This window comes from Anabrus simplex, chromosome 9 (genome assembly GCF_040414725.1).
Source record: "Anabrus simplex isolate iqAnaSimp1 chromosome 9, ASM4041472v1, whole genome shotgun sequence".
Classification (NCBI taxonomy): Eukaryota; Metazoa; Arthropoda; class Insecta; order Orthoptera; family Tettigoniidae; genus Anabrus; species Anabrus simplex.
This window is the reverse complement of record NC_090273.1, coordinates 126,805,163-126,824,034: the sequence shown is the minus strand read 5'-3', so window position 1 is coordinate 126,824,034 and position 18,872 is coordinate 126,805,163. Positions and strand designations below refer to the sequence as shown.

Here is an 18,872-nt window from a genome sequence, read left to right as displayed (position 1 = left end):
GCTTCTGTTGTTTGTGATATGACACCTTTGAGGCATGTCAAAAGGTGGAGTAACGCCCAGAAAAAATATGTTGCAATTCTTCAGCCAGCATGTATTATTATATATAATATGTACGTGGATAGTGATGATCGCTTAGATCAAAATATGTCTTTGTATCACATCAACATTAGAAACAAGAAATGGTACTGGCCTATGATAGCATTCATTCTGAGTGTTTCAATGAAATACTCTTGAAGGGAAGAGAAGAAGACATGGACTTCCTGAGCTTCACATGCTGTTTAGTAAGGGCATATTTGCAGACCTGTGCCACTCAATATTCTTCCACAGGCAGGCCAAACCTGAAAGTAGCTCTTCATGAGTGTTGCCTGTTTTGCGGTTTGATGGGATGCCTCATCACCTCAAAACCAAAGGCACCCAAGACCGATGTGCGCAATGTGGAAAGGCAACCAGAAAAATGGGTAAAAGTTGCAATGTTGGATGTCACATGCTCTGTCCAGAAGCATTTCACATGCGTTAGAATGCGTTTTAAAAGACCATCAAACCTAGTATATTCATGGCGTCTGCTGTTTTAAATTGGATTGTTGTAACTTTTAGTCATTATGTAGCTAATGTATCTGTACTGTATGTTGGGTATTCAGCGCAAAGGCTGGTTTGATCCTCCAAAGTTCCGCCAACAGCTATCGTCAATAGCCTAGACATCACTGAACAGGCATACTAGGGAAATGAGGAGTGAGGTAGTTTCCTCTTGCCTTCCTCACCTAGCCAGAAGTTATTACATATCAGTCCGCCAAGCCCACTGAAATTCATGCACCAACCTACCCTATGAGTGATATTTTCACACCATTCATAACAGGGACTGGCTGCCTGAGGAATGGTATTACTAGCATCACTCGTACCTCGGTCACCTTTATATTGTCAAAGACAAGGATGAGACTGACACAGATCAATGAAAGTAACAAATTTATTCTAGCCCTTACCAGAAGACGAAGTGCACACTGTAAACACTACATCTCACCAGGAAAGACATCTAATGGTGTCTTTAAAAAAAATATTTTGTTTAAGTATAAGTTGGATAATGACAATGGATGAACTTCTCTAAATGTCCAAGTTACCCATCACATTTATGTCCACTGTCTACATGTTGACGTGGAAAATCTCAGTGCAAACAGTTTGGAAAACCCTAAAACCACATTTCTGTTATTATTCTGATTACACTAGCCTGAAATTTTTTTTTTCTCCCTCCGGTTAAAGGTTTAATAGGTGATCTTACGTAACATAGGTGTGCCGAGTTAATATCTCGTTTCCTTTTTTTTTTTTTTTTTTTAAATCTTGTAAGGATTTTTCACAGTAGCCTCATCATTTCCTTTAATATCATGATTTTGATCACATTTCACTCAATTTTGAAATCCCTTAAACATCTGAAAAAAAAATCTATTAACGAACATTAATAAAACTCTTGCTGATTTCAAATCTGCTTTCCATTGTTTCATATCGCTTAAGGAATTTTCACAACAGCCACTTCATTTCCTTTAATATTATGATTTTGATTGCATTTCACTAAATTTTGACAGCCCTTAAAGATCTGCAATAATAATAATAATAATAATAATAATAATAATAATAATAATAATAATAATAATAATAATAATAATAGCTGACCATAAATGACTTGCCAGCAAGATAAACACTTTTCTGAGGTCTGAGATGTTATAGGTGGATGTAAATCATTTTAACACTGCATTCAGTTCCTGAGTCCAGTTTTCTTACAGTATCCAAATTGTCATAAAAGTCAGTTTTTACCTAATAAACTGTAAAACAGAATAAAAACCTTGTAGAATATTAAACAGATTACCTATATCTTTACAAAACACCACTTAAAAGAAAAACTCTTTTTCTTTGCGTTAAGGTGGGTTGTGTTGACTAGCGTTTATAGCCATGTTGTGTAGTTTTCCTCTTCATGTACCATCAGGAGTCGTCTAACATCGCTATGTTCTGCCGTCCCTGTTTTCTTCTTTTCATTTCCTTTGTTGGTGGAATCTTTCATTCTGCTCGTCATTTAAGGCTCCCAAATTGTCAGGGAAATAGTCCAGGTAATTGTTCAAGAAATGGAGTTTTAAACTCGTTACAGCTGAGAGCTTCAAATCATTTCAGCATATTTTTTCACAACTGTCTTATAGTTCACATCTTTTACATTTTCTAAAAATGTTCAATAACAGGCCTTATAGGGATGTTCCACCTATTCAACACTGTACAAATTATTTAAAAAACTCCTATTTTATTATATTAAGACTAGTTTTGGTCCTCTTTGGACCATCTTCAGCTAATCAATACATTCATCTTAAAAACTTATGAACAGTACACACTCGTACAAAGATGATTAAAATTCATTAAAAAGCTTACTTCACTGATATTTGGTGTTGTCATAATATACTGAGAATTGAAAATAAAAGATAATCACTTGGTGTGTCCGTATCTTTGTTGTGCTTTTTTTTGTGCTGGTGGCTTTACGTTGCACCGACACAGATAGGTCTTATGGCGACGATGGGATAGGAAAGACTAGGAGTTGGAAGGAAGCGGCCGTGGCCTTTGATTAAGGTACAGCCCGGTGTGAAAATGGGAAAGCACAGAAAACCTTCTTCAGGGGTGCCGACAGTAGGATTCGAACCCACTATCTCCTGGTTGCCGGCTCACAATGAATCAATAACAGTAAATTTCCACCTTTTTGATACTTACATTTGCATTAAGCAAATCAATCAATCATATACAGTATATGTTCCATTCCATTTGGAACATCTTCATCTGTATTACAACGCTTAGGTGAAATTACAAAGTATTTATCTTCTTAAGAACATCTTAATAAGTACCTTGTTTACTTAAAATCTATGTGAATTTTAAAAAATTGAAATAAACCAAAATCTATGTGGATGGTTGAATGGGGTGGTGAAATAGGAGGGAAATGGATTTACTTATTTTAGCCTATTTAAAAGCTATATTCATTGGAATAGATGTTATAAAAAAAGTTTTGGTTTCCAGCACTTTTCACTATGATATACAGTAAATTTCCACCTTTTTGATACTTAATATTTGCATTAAGCAAATCAGTCAATCATGTACAGTACCTATTTCATTCCATTTGGACATCTTCAGCTGTATTACAACTTCTTCTTATGACGCCGTCTCCCTTCGAAGGTTGGCGATCCAATTGATTATGATTACACGCGAAATGGCAGCACGGAAGATTTCTATTGACGTATGTCCATACCACCGCCGCAAGTCTTTCAGCCAGGAATTTCTCCGTCTTCCCACAGATCTTTTCCCATCAATCTTCCCTTGAGTGATCAGTCGAAGAAGTTCGTATCGTTCACCTCTCATGATGTGCCCGAGGTAGCTGAGCTTACGCTCCTTGATGGTTATGAGAAGCTCTTTCTTCTTGTTCAAGATGTTGAGGACTTCATTTGTCTTATTTTCTACCCAAGATATTCGGAGTATTCTTCTGTATAAGTACATTTCAAAAGATTCAATACGCTTCTCCAATAAAGGGCTAAGTGTCCACCCTTCAAAACCATACAGAAGGACAGGAAAGACATAACACCGTAGCATTCGAACTCTGAGCTGGAGGTTGAGTTCTCGGCTAGTGAATAAGGTCCTCATGGTATTGAACATATTTTTTGCTTGTCCAATCCTGGATAAGATTTTGCATTTTGAATCACAATGCTGGTTAACTAGAGTACCAAGATATTTGATAGAAGATACTTGTTGGACGATGTTGATTTTAAGGGAGGCCTGTTTTGGTGCTTTTGAGAATACAGTCAGCTTGGTCTTGTTAATATTCAAGGATAAACCGTAGGTTTCACTGGTCCTCACGATGTTGTTTATAATGATTTGAAGATCACTAGGGTTGCTGGCTAACACAATCGTGTCATCAGCAAATCGGATGTTATTAATGACAAAGCCATTGATCTTGATACCTAGTTTAACATCTTCCATAGCCTCTCTGGACACCTCTTCGTATAGCTATGTCCTCGATAGTAGTTCCTTCTATTTTGACCTCTGCCGTTTGATTCCAGTACAGATGGGAAATTATATGAAGATCACCAACATCTACACCAGTAGATTTTAAAATCTCAACAAGTTTTGCATGAGATACGCAATCAAATGCTTTTCGGTAGTCGATGGAACAAGCGTGCACATCTACATTCATATCTAGGCATCTCTGGGTCAAAACATTCAAGGAGAAAAGAGCCTCACGAGTACCCAGTCCATTCCTAAAGCCAAACTGAGTATGTCCAACTTGGTGTTCGCATTTGAGGTAGATTCGAGTGTGGATAATACACAGAAATACCTTTAGCACATAGGACATTAGGCTGATCATACGATAATCATCACAATGTGATGCACTGGCCTTTTTAGGTATGGTGATAAAAGTAGATCTTAGCCAGTCAGATGGATTTCTACCAGATTTATATATTGCGTTGAATAATGTAGTTAGCAGCTCTAGTCCTCTGCCATGGCCTTTAGCAATGATTTTGAGAGTTTCTGCATGAATCGGGGAACACGGAAGGAGCCTCCCCGAAGAGTGCTAGATAAGGCATTCCGGCGTTCCCTGGTCAACGGTGGTACACCGGCTGATTCTTCCACCAAGGCGCTGCTACACAGCAACAAGCAGATGATAGCAAGTACTATGTCCACTAACAGTCCTTTTCAGGACCAACCAGAACACTTGTCGATCAGACTTGGTAACAATCTCCGCATTTGTCACTTAAATATCAAATCCATATCACCACCAAAGAGTCAGTATCTGTCTCGCCTTATGCTGGAGAACAATGTGGATTTGATAGCACTACAGGAAACACATATCAGTGACAGTGAAGACAGTGAAAAATAGGTGGTTACAATCTCGCTGGGGCAATCAGTGATGAACGTTATGGGATCGCAACTTACATCAGATCCCAGTTAACTGATTTTAAAGTTGTTTATGAAGACAACTCAACAGATATCTCTGTCCTAGCAGTGGAAATCTCAGGCATTACTGTTGTGAATATCTATAAACCACCAGCAGTCAGTTGGTCCAGCCGTGCATTAAAAGTTTTTGATCACCCTGTTTTGTACGTCGGAGATTTCAATAGTCAGCCCAGCATGGGGATACGAATTTGAAGATGACAATGGGTCCAACCTAAATAACTGGATTGAAGCAAACTCCCTACAACTCGTCCACAATGCTAAACATCCTGGCACCAGGCGAGTTGGCCGTGCGCGTAGAGGCGCGCGGCTGTGAGCTTGCATCCGGGAGATAGTAGGTTCGAATCCCACTATCGGCAGCCCTGAAGATGGTTTTCCGTGGTTTCCCATTTTCACACCAGGCAAATGCTGGGGCTGTACCTTAATTAAGGCCACGGCCGCTTCCTTCTAACTCCTAGGCCTTTCCCATCCCATCGTCGCCATATGACCTATCTGTGTCGGTGCGACATAAAGCCCCTAGCAAAAAAAAAAAAAAACCATCCTGGCACATTTCATTCTGGCAGATGGCTAAAGGATTATTCTCCTGACCTGTGCATAGTGTCACAGTCAACTCCTGAGAATCAACACATGGTACAACGAAAGGTCATCAGTTCCTTTCCTCACAGTCAACACAGACCAGTTATTATTTACTATGGCACTGAGATCCCTCTTGTGTCTTCAGTACCACAACCTCGTTGGAATTTTCGACTAGCAAAGTGGGATAAATTTGCAGAAGGACTTGATAACACTGTACAGTGGATACGACCAGTTCCTGAAAATTACAATAGATTTGTCAACGCCATAAAAGCTAATGCTAGGAAGTTCATTCCCCGGAGATATCGCAAGACGTATATACCAGGATGGTCAGAAGAATGTAATCAGCTCTACACCGAATATCAGAACTCTCCTAATAAAACAACAGCTGATGATTTGCTAAGGGCTCTAAATAAATCTAGGAGAGAGAAGTGGCACAGAACTACAGCAGAGATGGACTTCACACACTCTAGTCGTAAAACCTGGAACCTCATAAGAAAACTTGGTAGTGACCCTACAATGAAACGCAGAAGTTTGCCAATCAACCCAAACACCATTGCCTCCAGACTGACACAAATCTCTAGAGCGAAGATGGACAAGGTACACCCAAGGAGTGTCAAGAAGCAACTAAGAACGAGAAGATCACAGTTGACATCCCATCCGGAGTATTCCTGTGACTTCAGTACTAAAGAACTGGACAAGGCTGTATCCAAGATAAAGATAAATAAAGCTGCTGGTCTGGATGAAATCTATCCTGAGTTTCTGAAGGCCATAGGCCCTGGTACAAAACAATGGCTAGTCAACTTCTTCAATGAAATTCTACGAACTGGTAAATTACCTAAGTTGTTAAAACAAGCCAAAGTAATTGCAGTCTTGACACCAGGAAAGGAAGGAACTGATGCTTCACATTATCGACCAGTTTCACTCCTTAGCGTAATCTACAAGATGCTTGAAAGAATGATACTTAACCGTATCCAGGAAGCAATAGAAAGAGTCATCCCAGTTGAGCAAGGGGGTTTCAGAAATAATCGTAGTTGTTGTGATCAGGTGTTAACACTGACAACAGAGATTGAAGCAGGATTCCAGAAAAGACAGAAGACTGCTGCAGCTTTTGTCAACCTTACATCAGCCTATGACACGGTCTGGAGAGAGGGACTGTTGCTCAAGTTTGTTCAAGTCATCCCTTGTCAGAAGCTAGCATGCTTACTAAACAACATGTTATCCAACCGTCGACTTGCTGTATTTCTGAATGGTTAAAGAAGCAGGTGGAGATCTCTAAATAATGGTTTACCCCAAGGGTCAGTTTTATCTCGCATTCTATGCAATCTTTACATCCATGACCTGCCAAGAACAACTTCAAAGAAGATACAGTTTGCAGATGATCTAGCTTTAATTACTCAGAGTACGGATTTGGCACACTGTGAGGATGTACTTACAGAGGACCTAGCTATCATGTGCGACTGTTTTCACAAATGGAGACTCCAACCAAATCCTAGTAAAACGGAAGTAACAGCATTCCACTTGCATAACATGGAAGCTAATCGGAAGCTACATGTGCTTTTTAACGGAACAGAAGTCTCCCACAACTTCTTCCCAAAATATCTGGGTGTCACACTGGATCGGTCCTTGTCTTTCAAACAGCATTGCTCGAATCTGTCAAAGAAGCTGAGTACAAAAGTAAATCTACTGCATAAACTAGCGGGCAGCAACTGGGGTGCAGATTCAAACACTCTTCACACTGCTTCACTTTCTCTAGTATACTCGGCTGGTGAGTACTGTGCTCCTGTGTGGGAAAACAGCGTACATTCGAGCAAGATTGACGTACAGCTCAATGAAACAATGAGAGTTGTTACTGGTACAGTGAGGTCCACTCCTACTCATTGGCAGCCTGTTTTAGCAAACATTGCTCCTCCAGATCTGAGGAGAAAAGCAGCAAAAGTACAGTTGCTCAAGAAGACCTTTGCACACAGTAACTCACTTTTGTTCAATGCCTTACGAGATCCACATGTGATGAGGTTAAATTCCAGGAATCCACTCTGGACTGATCTACACTCCTATGAAAAATTCAGTGTAACAGCAGAATGGAGACAGCGATGGAACAATGTCCACCCACCAACGCCTTTCTGATTAAAGACCCAACGAAGAAAGTGCCAGGTTTCAATCTTCCTCGACATGAGTGGTCAAAACTCAACCGTTTCAGAACAGGCCACGGCAGGTGCCGATATATGATGAAAAAGTGGGGATATTGTGAAAGTGCTGCGTGTGAGTGTGGTGCTGAGAAGCAGACATTGCTTCATGTTGTTGAGAGCTGTCCACTGTCAGCATTTAAGGACGGTTTACAGACTCTGCATGAATTGACACCAAGTGCAGTGGACTGATTGTCGAAGCTGGACATTCTAGTTTAATTACCTCTATATTTTAATTTGTATGTTAATTGTATATTTTTACAGATTATGCTTGTAAATGCCATACGATAATAATAATAATAATAATAATAATAATAATAATAATCTGCATGAATCTTGTCCGGACCTACAGCTTTTCCATTCTTCTGGAGTTTGATTGCCTACAGTACTTCCTCTTGGGTTATATTTGGACTTGTTTTGCTGCCTTCGCCAATAAAAGGTGGTTTGTCTGGCCTTACATCGCTAAATAGTTTTTCAGCATATTCTTTCCAACACTTAAACTTGTCTTTGACTCCTACCAAAATGGTGTCATTGGCATCCCTCAGTATAGCTTTACATGGCCTGTGATATTTCCCTACAAGTTCCTTGATCTTTTTGTGGAGATTAAACAAGTCATGTTTCTCTTGGAGAAGTTCTATTTCTCTGCATCTCTCCATGAGCCATAGTTCTTTTGCTTTCCTACACTTTCACTTTCCGTCTTTGGTCCATAAGCTGTAGAATATCTTCTGTCATCCATGGTTGTTTTTTGAACTGTTCGAATATCCTATATCATTCTCTTGAGTATCAGTGAATATATTCTTTAGTGCAGTCCATTGTGATTCAATATCCTCTGTTTCCAAGTTGTTTATTGTATTCATACGTTGTTTGAGCTCGAAATACGGGTTTGTCAAGGCTCTTTGTATCGATGCGCTTAGGTCTGTCAGAGCATATGTTCTTGACAAAACGATGAGTTGTTAAGTCCATGACGACGGGATTATGGTCGCTGTTAACATCCGCCCCAGGGTAAGTTTTGACAGCTTTCACGTATCTTTTCAGATGACTTTTGATGAGAATGAAGTCTATCTGATTCCTTACAATATGACCTTCACAATCTGTAGGAGACGTCCATGTATACAAGCGCCGGGGATGTAGCTTGAAAAGTATTAATAACAGAGAGCTGTTGTTCTGAACAAAACTGAACTAGACGATCACCTCTGGTATTTCTCACACCAAGGCCATATTGTCCAACAATTTCATCCTCTGCACCGAGACCTATCTTAGCATTGAAATCACCAAGGACAAGTGTTACATCCCCTTTCTTTGTAAGGGACATGCCTCCTCTAGAATGGAATAGAATTCTTCGACTAATTCGTCATCCTTATCGCCGGTTGGAGCATAGGCCTGGACAATATTCATGGGACGATGGAAAGTTTGTAGTTTAAGAAACATGACACGCTCTCCAAAGGGAATGAAATCGATGACAGACTTCACCAGATCAGACGAGAGGAGCACAGCCACTCCATATTGATGCTGAGGATCGTTACCACCGGAGTAATACAGAACTCCATGATTAGCTTGTTGTGTTCCTGACCCAGGCCATCGAACTTCACTAAGGCCCAAAATCTTAATTTCCAAGCGTTGCATTTCTGGTTCAACGTTTGCAAGTTTCCCAGCCATATATAGACTTCGCACATTCCATGTGGCGATTCTTATTCTTTTGTTATAAATTTGAAACTTATCAATACTTGACCTCGGGGGGGATTCTTAGCACCTTCTCCCCACTTAAGGGGTGCCCCGGACTGAGGGCTGTTTCTTTAGTATCTGTAACCATAATCATATTGAAAGATTTGGAAAGATAGCTCAGTAGGACTTCCGTTTCCTTTCTGTGCCGCAGTGTGAGAACCGTGGAGGCTGTTACAGCTGCGCTTCTCACATCCAATGTAGTACCACTAATGAAGTCCTTCATGTGCTATTACATGGTACTGTTGGAGCTGCTGCCCTCCAACAGATGTCCATTTAGCCCTGGACAATTAGGTTGGCTCTTCCGCCATCTATGCTGTACCAAAGGTTATCTTCTCCACCATAGCTGCCGTTGAGGTCTTCACCGTAACCCTGGCAAGGGACCCTTTCCAGATGCTGCACACCGGGTCAGTGTGCTCTGGGACTCACATAGGCAGGGGCGCCACTCCCTGGGTAGGGCTGCCTCCAAGAGGGTCCCTACCTGCTACCTACTGTATTACAACGCTTAGGTGAAATTACAATGTATTTATCATTAGATGGAGTAATAAAAGCCATACATGTTTCGACTCGTTTGAGCCATCTTCAGTGAAAAAAAGAGGGTTAATGTTATTTACATAATAGAAGCTAAAAATGTGTTAAAAACATAATGAAGGAACAAATGAAAAACTAAAGAGACATGACGGAAATTTAAAAAATTCAATATATTCACGTTTCTACCATTAGATGGAGTAATAATCGACTTGTTTGAGACATCTTCAGTGAAACAAAGTTAACTTGTTACATAATTGAAGCTAAAAAGTGTGTTAAAACCTATGAAGAAAAGAATAAAAACAATTGAGAAAGATGGAAGCGAACAGTAAGTGTTTATAGTGAGGTTGTGGACCTCTTAGTCTAAAAATGTTGTAGTGTGATATAATTGACTCTTTGAAGAGTCACCATCACCATGAATAGTTAAGAGGGGAGCGAAAATCTTGAGAATCTAAATTTGAGAGGAGACACATGCCAGGTGAAATGTATGTACACGTGATGGGAAACTGCCTATGAATTTCAAATTTTAGAATAGTACAGTACTCTTGAAGAAGTAGCACTCTCTGAAGATGACTCAAACGAATCGAAACATGTTTGACTCTTTCACTCCATCTAATGATGCAATTATGTTATGTCTTGAATAGAAGGACCCATTAAATTTTCTTTTGTAAAGTGAAAACTCTCAATACGGAATGATTCTAATATCTTGTAATTTTGTCAGTTGTATTTCGCAAAAATACCTTTATCTAAAGATGAAATATTTCATGTTTATTTATAACTTTGGTTAGTCTTTTGACTTTGTTTAACTATTTGAACCGTTGGAGATTTGTTGAGTTTAAATTAGCAAATATTTGAATAAGTACTGATATTACACATTCATTCACATAGAATATTATAAGTCAATGCACACACTGTACGTCCTTAATGTGTTGATACTAAATTATTGTAAAATGGGGCTAATTGTCATGAGAGGGAACATCCTTTACTGCTATTGCTAGTTGCATTTGTCATTGGCTGCAAGAGTGTCCCACAAAACACACTGCAAAATTGTGTGAGAAATGAGAACATTAAATTGTTATTGGTGGTAATGAAGGTCTCTCTTGACAAAATGCTAAGATCTTCAAGATTTAAGTGGTTTGGGCAAGTAAGAAAGAAGCGTTACACTCCAACTCCACATGAATACAAGGAACATGAAGTTTGAGGAAGGAGACTTGTTAGACTTCCGAGGAAGTGATAGCATAACTAGTTACTGAAGGCAGTTATGAAGAGTAAGGGAGGGTACTCGCAGGTGATTATAGAAAGGGGGAGAGAGAGACTTACTCGAACAGACAAAGCTGTTGGGAGCTCGTTCAGCACCACCCTGCCCAGCAAGCGAGAAGAGTAACACGATAATTATTGTTAAATTCTGATATTGCATGTAGGGTATACCAGTAAAGTACTGTATGTTAAATTTATTTATATGCCCTTTTGTTATAATATGTTCTTGCAGTATGTAGGTATCTATCAATTACATAAACAGCTTGTAAAGAGTACAACTTGCCTCTGCTGAAGGAATAACTGGCATTGTTACAATATTATTGGGAATACTGCTCAAGGGCATAAAGCTTTAAAGGAGACTTGCAGCTTTCTCTATTTTTATAAAGTTTTTCTTTCTTTCTTTCTTTCTTTCTTTCTTTCTTTCTTTCTTTCTTTCTTTCTTTCTTTCTTTCTTTCTTTTTTTCTTTGTATACAGGAATATATGGGGACAGATACTATTCAATATGTAATGTTTCTTCTGCTATTCCAGGTTATAAAGCACTGTTGAGGTATGAAGGATTTGGTCAAAATTGTAGTAAAGACTTCTGGGTGAGCTTGTGTTCTTCAAGTGTGCATTCAGTTGGATGGTGTGCCACAAGAGGGAAGCCTCTTATCCCACCAAAGAGTAAGTAATATTAATGTTTTTTGTAATAATTCACAATCGAAACATAGGAACATTTTTCTTGTTTTTTCTCTTAATTAGCCATTGGTTCCTTCTTTAAGCTGAACTACCCACTATAACCTACAGTGCTTCAGGTGAGTAATTGCAGTTTATCTTGAAACTTGAAAATGCAGTTGTATCACAATTTAGGACCATCCTGTTTGTTTTTTCTTTCTTTTCCAGCGGACTAATAGAATACTCAGGTGTGTATGGAGAGAGAGAGAAAAAAAGTGCCCAAGGATGGGGAATCGGGGGTTATAATACCAATATTCAAGAGAAAAGAGATAAGAAAATGTGCAGTAACTACCAAGGAATCACCATCATCTCCCTTGTTGCCAAGATAATAGTAAAAAAGCATTACAGAAAATGTGGAAAGTCAGTTACAAGAGGAACAATTTGGATTCAGAAGTGGAAGGTCAACAGTGGAACCCATTTTCATTTTGAGACAGATCATGGAAAAGAACTGGGAATATGGGAAGGATATATTAATGCCTTTCATAGTCTTAGAAAAGGCATACGACAGCAACCCGAGAACGAAAGTTTGGGAAGGTCTTACACACAAGGGCATTGGCAAGGAGCTAATAACAATGATAAAAGCAATACAGTATATTATAACTGTTGCAGCTGTGTGAAGACAACAGTGGGTAGATCAGAATGGTTTGGAATTGACAACTGACTAAAACAAGGGAGTGTGCTGTCACTTTTACTGTTGGATATCATCATAAAGGCATAAAGGCTGCAAGGGAAGATTATAGCGGGAAAAGAATGAATGTATGTAATTATGTTATCTGGGGAGAAGATGAGGAGGAGGTACAACAACAGCTGAATGGACTGAATAGAAGGATTGAATAACGGAGATTGAGGATCAACGTGGAGAAGAGCAAGACAATGGTGATGAGTAGAGGAAGTAAAAATGGAAAAGGAGCTATCAAAATTGGAGACAAAGAACTGGAAATACTAGAACACTTCAAATACCTGGGAAGTGTACTGACAGAGAATGGAAGACTGGATATGGAATTTAGTAGAAGGATACAACTGGGGAGTGCATTCTAGTATGTAGAATGCACCAGGTACGGAGATTAATAAGGAATAAGGAATAAAGATATACCAATGAAGGATAAAGAGGTAATGTACAAGGGATGTTTGTTTATTTGTTTATTTATTTATTTATTTATTTATTTATTTATTTATTTATTTATTTATTTATTTATTTATTTATTTGTTTGTTTGTTTATTTTAATTCAGAATATTCACAGTACAGTAGTTCAGTCATCATGGTATTGAATCCGACATAAGGACGCTTGTATGTGGGCTTGTGTACTTCACATACATTGCATCATGAAGTTATTTCAAAGATAAGTGGCTAAAAAGTTGTTTAATGGGAAGTAAAAATATGGCACCCATTCAGTCTTATTTTTTATCTATTTTTCTTTTGGCATTCAAATATTATTAGTAAAACATAATTGTAGATATATGTACAAATTTTTCCTACATTAAAAAACACTTTAAACCTAGATGTATCCAGCAAATTTAGATATGTTTACAATGTTCTTCCTTTTTTAAAGTCCTATATTAGCATTGATAAAATACTATAACAAGAGAGGTAATACTTATTGATCAGAGGAATATAATTTGTTTGACTTAGTATGATCTAAGCAAAAATGAAAATCCACAGCTTGTTTCCAGTCACTCGACCGGGTCAGGAATGGAATGAATAAGGGCCCCATCTAGCGGCGAGGATAGGAATTGTGCTGGTTGCCGAAGCCTGTTGCACTCCTCTAGGGCAATGATTAATGACTGACAGATGAAATAAAATATTGGCGAGTGTTGCTGGAATGAAATATGATGGAAAACCGGATTACCAGAGGAAAACCTGTCCCGCAGTATGACCTAAGTATTAAAATTATTACAGTAGTGATTAATTATTCCCCGTGGTGTAGAGGTAGCGTGTGTGCCTCTTACCCGAAGGCTCCGGGTTCGATTCCCGGCCAGGTCAGATATTTTTTGCCTGGATTTGAAGGTTGGTTCGAGGTCCACTCAGCCTACGTGATTACAACTTATGAGCTATCTGATGGTGGGCTAGCGGCCCCGGTCTAGAAAGGCAAGAATAACAGCCAAAATAATTTGTCTTGCTGACCACACAACACCTCATAATCTGCAGGCCTTCGGGCTGAGCAGCGGTCGCTTGGTCGGCAATGGTCCTTCAAGGCTGTGTGCCACAGGTTCGGGTTCTGTAATTATTTATTGGACGTGGATATATTCAAATAGCAATGATAGTACTTTTAATAGCCTGTAGTGTTTTGGGAAGAGTTAGTGTAGGTGAAAATTAATTGCATGATTCATATCTGTTGGAGGAAGCCAGGTGTTCAAGGCGTACTTTTAGCTTTGCCCCTTTCCTCATCTTTAATATTTCTGGGAGTAGAGTATTAAAAATACATGGTCCTAGATATGCTGCATATCTCTGTCCAAGAAGTGTGTTTCTGTTTGGGATTGGTAATGCAGATCTTAGTTGTAGTCTAGGCGGTGCCTTGGCAAGTACGTATCTGGTCCTGGAATCTGTGATAGTTCTTTACGATGTGTGTTGTTACAACTTTTGTGTATAAATGTCTTATGTTTAAAACCTGAATTAAATTGAAAATGTTATGAGAGGAAAAGGAAAAATATTCCCCATGCATAGTTTTTAACATCTACTTACCGGTATACATGATGAATAATTCCATATTGTAATACGGAATTGAGAAGTGCATAATAAACATTCATCATTATCTTGAGGGATGCTATTCATCTAAGCCGATAGGAGATATATGGTATTGTAGTCATCTCTCTACTCGAGAGCTATGGTGGTTCCATTTCAGATGGCAGTCGATCAGTTTACCTAAGTATTTATTGTGAGTTGTTTTCTGTACCATATTGCAACTACAATCATTGCCTGAAGAATTGTTTGTACAGATTTTGATTTTTGAGATTGCAATATTTTATTGTGTGGAAAGGCAATGTGGTAGGTCTTATTTTTATTTAGTAAGAAAGTTACCATGCAACCATTTGTTTGTTATCAGTACTATATTACACTTGTTAAAAGTCTGTTTCCAATATACTCTGTTGAAAACTATCACTTTGTCATCAGCATGTGAAAAAATTTTCTCATATGTCTGTAAATCACAAAGATCATTTTTGTACAATAGAAATAACCTTTGTCCAACTACTGTTCCCTGTGGTACTCCTATAATGACATGCAGCAGAAACTTGGACTGTGACTCAGAGAGATGAAAGTAGAGTACAGGCAGTTGAAATGAAATTCCTGAGGAGTATGGTACGGAAGACAGGGAGGGATAGAGTGAGAAATTTAGACATTCGAAAAGAGCTGAATGTCCAAAAATTAAGTGATGTACTGGAACAGAACAGATTGAGGTGGTTTAGACATGTCAAGCAGATGAAAGACTGCCAAGACAAGCACTGGAAAGACAGACGACATGGAAGAGAGGATGAGGAATACCAAGTTATGATGGATGGACTCTGTAAAGAACAGCATAGGACAGTGGAACCTGGACTGGAACATAGTGTTGGACGAGGAGTGGTGAAGAGGAACCTTATTTGCCTCCACGCAGTGTCAGCTCGAAAAGGGGAAATGATGATGATGAATAAGAATTATTGTGATTAGTTAATGATTTATTTCAATAATTTTAAAAGAAAGACGGAGACTTGAGGAGAACGCTGAACCTTTGATATTTTCATGGATTGTCACTGGTACCTTGCAAATAACTCCCAAAGCAAGAAGATTTTGAAGTAGGGAAGTTGCCTTAACTCCATGTGCGGCGGTGGAGGCAGCTCCACATGAGGTAGCAGCATTTGAAGAAGTGGAAGAGGTGCCCAACACAGAAGAATAGTCTTCAGAAGTGCTAGTAACACAAGATGTAGGCACTCAAACAAGACAATATGGTAATTATTGAATATATTATGAAAAATCCAGGCTGTATTACTGTGTTGTGGATTTGTGCACCCAAGCCCATTTTAATTTAGTGTTCTCTATTCTTGGAGAATACAGGAGCTTCCACTTTCTCCAAAATACTGCTTCCTTATGATAATGAAACTGAAAATCAACCAGTTAGATGTTGAAGTGGGATTGTCATTTGGTGTCTTAGGGCCGAATTCATAGTCGGCACTTATACATAAGTGGAACCCTTAAGTAATAAGGGATCACTTATAATAAGTATTCACTTATATGAGTTTACATTTCATAGACAGCACTTAAAGAGCACACTCATTGATACAGTAAGTATTCACTGGAGATCTGGCAGTGCTGTATATTATGCCCGTGCTTCCTGGATCGTGTAGTTCTGACTACCGAACAGTGGGATGATCTATGATGTTTTGTTTATCGAAGGACATCGCGCGACCGTGCGCAACATTTTTGAGGTTAAAAGATCGTCTATATTGTATTTGCTTATCAGAATGGATAACAAAACAGCGAGCTGAGATGGCACCTGCAAGAACATACGCATAATATAGAACAAGCAGACCGACCCAGTTTCTCATCAGAATATGAATGTCGTGGGAAAAACTTGTTGTGGACAATGCAAACTACGAAAATGCCCCAGAGTCCAATTTTTTTCATAATATAATATGTTTATAGTTATCCAGGTACTCGAACCTATACAAATATTAATCCAAATGTAGAATATCTAGCCTTACAACGCTTTTAATGATATGACAAATATATCCGTAGCCATTCCGTTGTACTAGGCCTTATTACTTCTCCAATAAAATGTAAATAGTATGTTTTGATCCGCGATGCCATAATTTCAGAAACTTTTGATATAATCCGGTAAACGATTGGTTGACTAACCTGATATAATAAGCACAAATCAACCTTAAAATAAATTGTGGTAGTGCAACACGCTCATTTTTCTTATAACTCAGTATAGTTCTTTACTATTCCATAGGCCTACAGTCTTGATAACATCAATTTGTAACACGTTTCCAATTAATTAATCTAAATACCGGTAATGACGATGGTGGTAATAATAATAATAATAATAATAATAATAATAATAATAATAACCTGAAATTAAGAGGTGGCATAAAATCTCAATACAATATCTTCATTAATGGTGTGATAGTGAGTCCTCTAGAGGTTATTTTCACTCTCTCACACAAACGAACAAGAATATTCGTAACTTTCACTTTACTAAAATGAAACCTTCTTTAAATTGTTGGTAACATTACATTTCGACAAGATTTTCCATCTCTACTGTGTGCACGGAAAGCATTATGTGAATGAAATGCAACACATTCAGCAAAATCATTATCCTTCATCTTGCTGCAGCATAAGTGAGTCACGTAAGTGAGTGTGGGAGGTCCACTTATAGCAATAAGTGGGACACTTAAGTAGGTAGTACGAAATGAAACCAGATTTATAAGGGTCACTTATGTATAAGTGCTGTCTATGAATTCGGCCCAAAAAAACTGTGGTAGGCCAGATTTTCACTGTGGATTAATTTTATATTTTGCCAGTTTAGTGAGCTGGTAGAGATACTGTATTTGCTAATAGTCCACTTTCATTAGGAGAAACCAAGCAGTTTTTGAGCTCAATCCAATGCGATTTTGTTTGACTTTTAATATGGGTGTAAAACGTGGCACGTAAAATCAGCGTAAACAGGTTGTCGGAACATTTGAATCACAATCTCCAGCTAAGAATGGAAAACTGTCTTTTGCAGGACCTTTACCATCCTTTCTACACTGTTCAGGATTCCTTTGTAACTTGTCCCCATTTCAAACCGTGCTCCGATATGGGAGTTGCTGTACTGTCATTCACGGAACCTGATCAGAACAATTCCTGATTTGGATGTTGGGATCATTAATCACTTGAACATTAATAGAAAAAGTATCCCTTCTGGTTGGAGCATATTTCAGCTCTATTGCCTCCAGGTGAGTAGATTCATGCGAGTGTGCTATCTATTGCATCTAACACCAGCAGAACGACATATTTTGTGGTAGTCATGGATTATCTGTTGACAGTCTTCTACGGAAGGAAATGTTAAGTAATCTTCTCATGGATGCTATCGCTGCAGAAACCCTAGTAAATTAAGCTTTTGAAATTCTAGCATTGCCTGTATACATTACATGAAAACTCATCGGTCATGCATTTGAAAATTGTTCGATCTCGGATGCACTTGATGGCATAGAAGACAGTACCAGTATATTTGGTCCGTTACTGGACATTATAAATTTTCCAGCTAACTCGTTCCTGGTTGCCGGCATTTCACCTCAGTGTGCTAAGTTGGGCTCATCAGTTGGTAACTAGCACACCTACCAAGATGCATGGCTAGTGCATACCGTGGAGGCCACTGCGTAGGCTACTTGGAGCCACCGGCAGTACCAATGCACTATGAGAGACTTTGTCTCATTTTCAAAAATGGATGCCTGCCCGGCCATCAGATGATTGCCTATGGGTTTCCCTATGGTTTCAGGTTCCCTATGGGAATCAACATCTTTATCAACAGAAGACTGTTTCTTACAAATTGTACAAAATTATGTTGATCATCCTCCTAGTCAATGGATGTAATGTGAGTATTGACTAGGAGGATAATCAACACAATTTTGTACAATTTGTACAAAGTTAAACCGTCAGTACGGATATAACATGAGATTTATAGTCTGCAACAGAAGACAGCGACAAAGAAATAATTTATGATGAATTTTAATCATCTCATGGTGAAGACTAACGTAATACTGTAATTAAATGGCAGAAAATCAATTCTTTACGCTTTATGTGCTTCGTTAATTTTTTAAAAATATTTTAGTTCTTGAATTCCCGAGGGTCGGCTATGTTGGCTTATAACAGAATAAATACAGTGTGCCATTTCACCGTTCTATAGTTGCAGTATTAGGAACAAAAATGGCGCTCCAGCCATTAAAGAATTAAAATAAAGCAATTAGCAGCGGTACGAGCT

At 38.6% G+C, this 18,872-nt stretch overlaps 1 protein-coding gene across 3 annotated transcripts in view; it reads left to right on the top strand.

The window, feature by feature from the left end:
• Positions 1-18,872, top strand: part of LOC136881030 (polycomb protein Sfmbt) — a 381,497-nt gene that overhangs the window by 169,744 nt on the left and 192,881 nt on the right. For all 3 annotated transcript variants that reach the window (XM_067153628.2, XM_067153622.2, XM_067153627.2), the window contains exon 7: positions 11,752-11,886. In XM_067153628.2, coding sequence (XP_067009729.2) covers positions 11,752-11,886 — 135 coding nt within the window. The remainder of the gene's footprint in view (positions 1-11,751; positions 11,887-18,872) is intronic.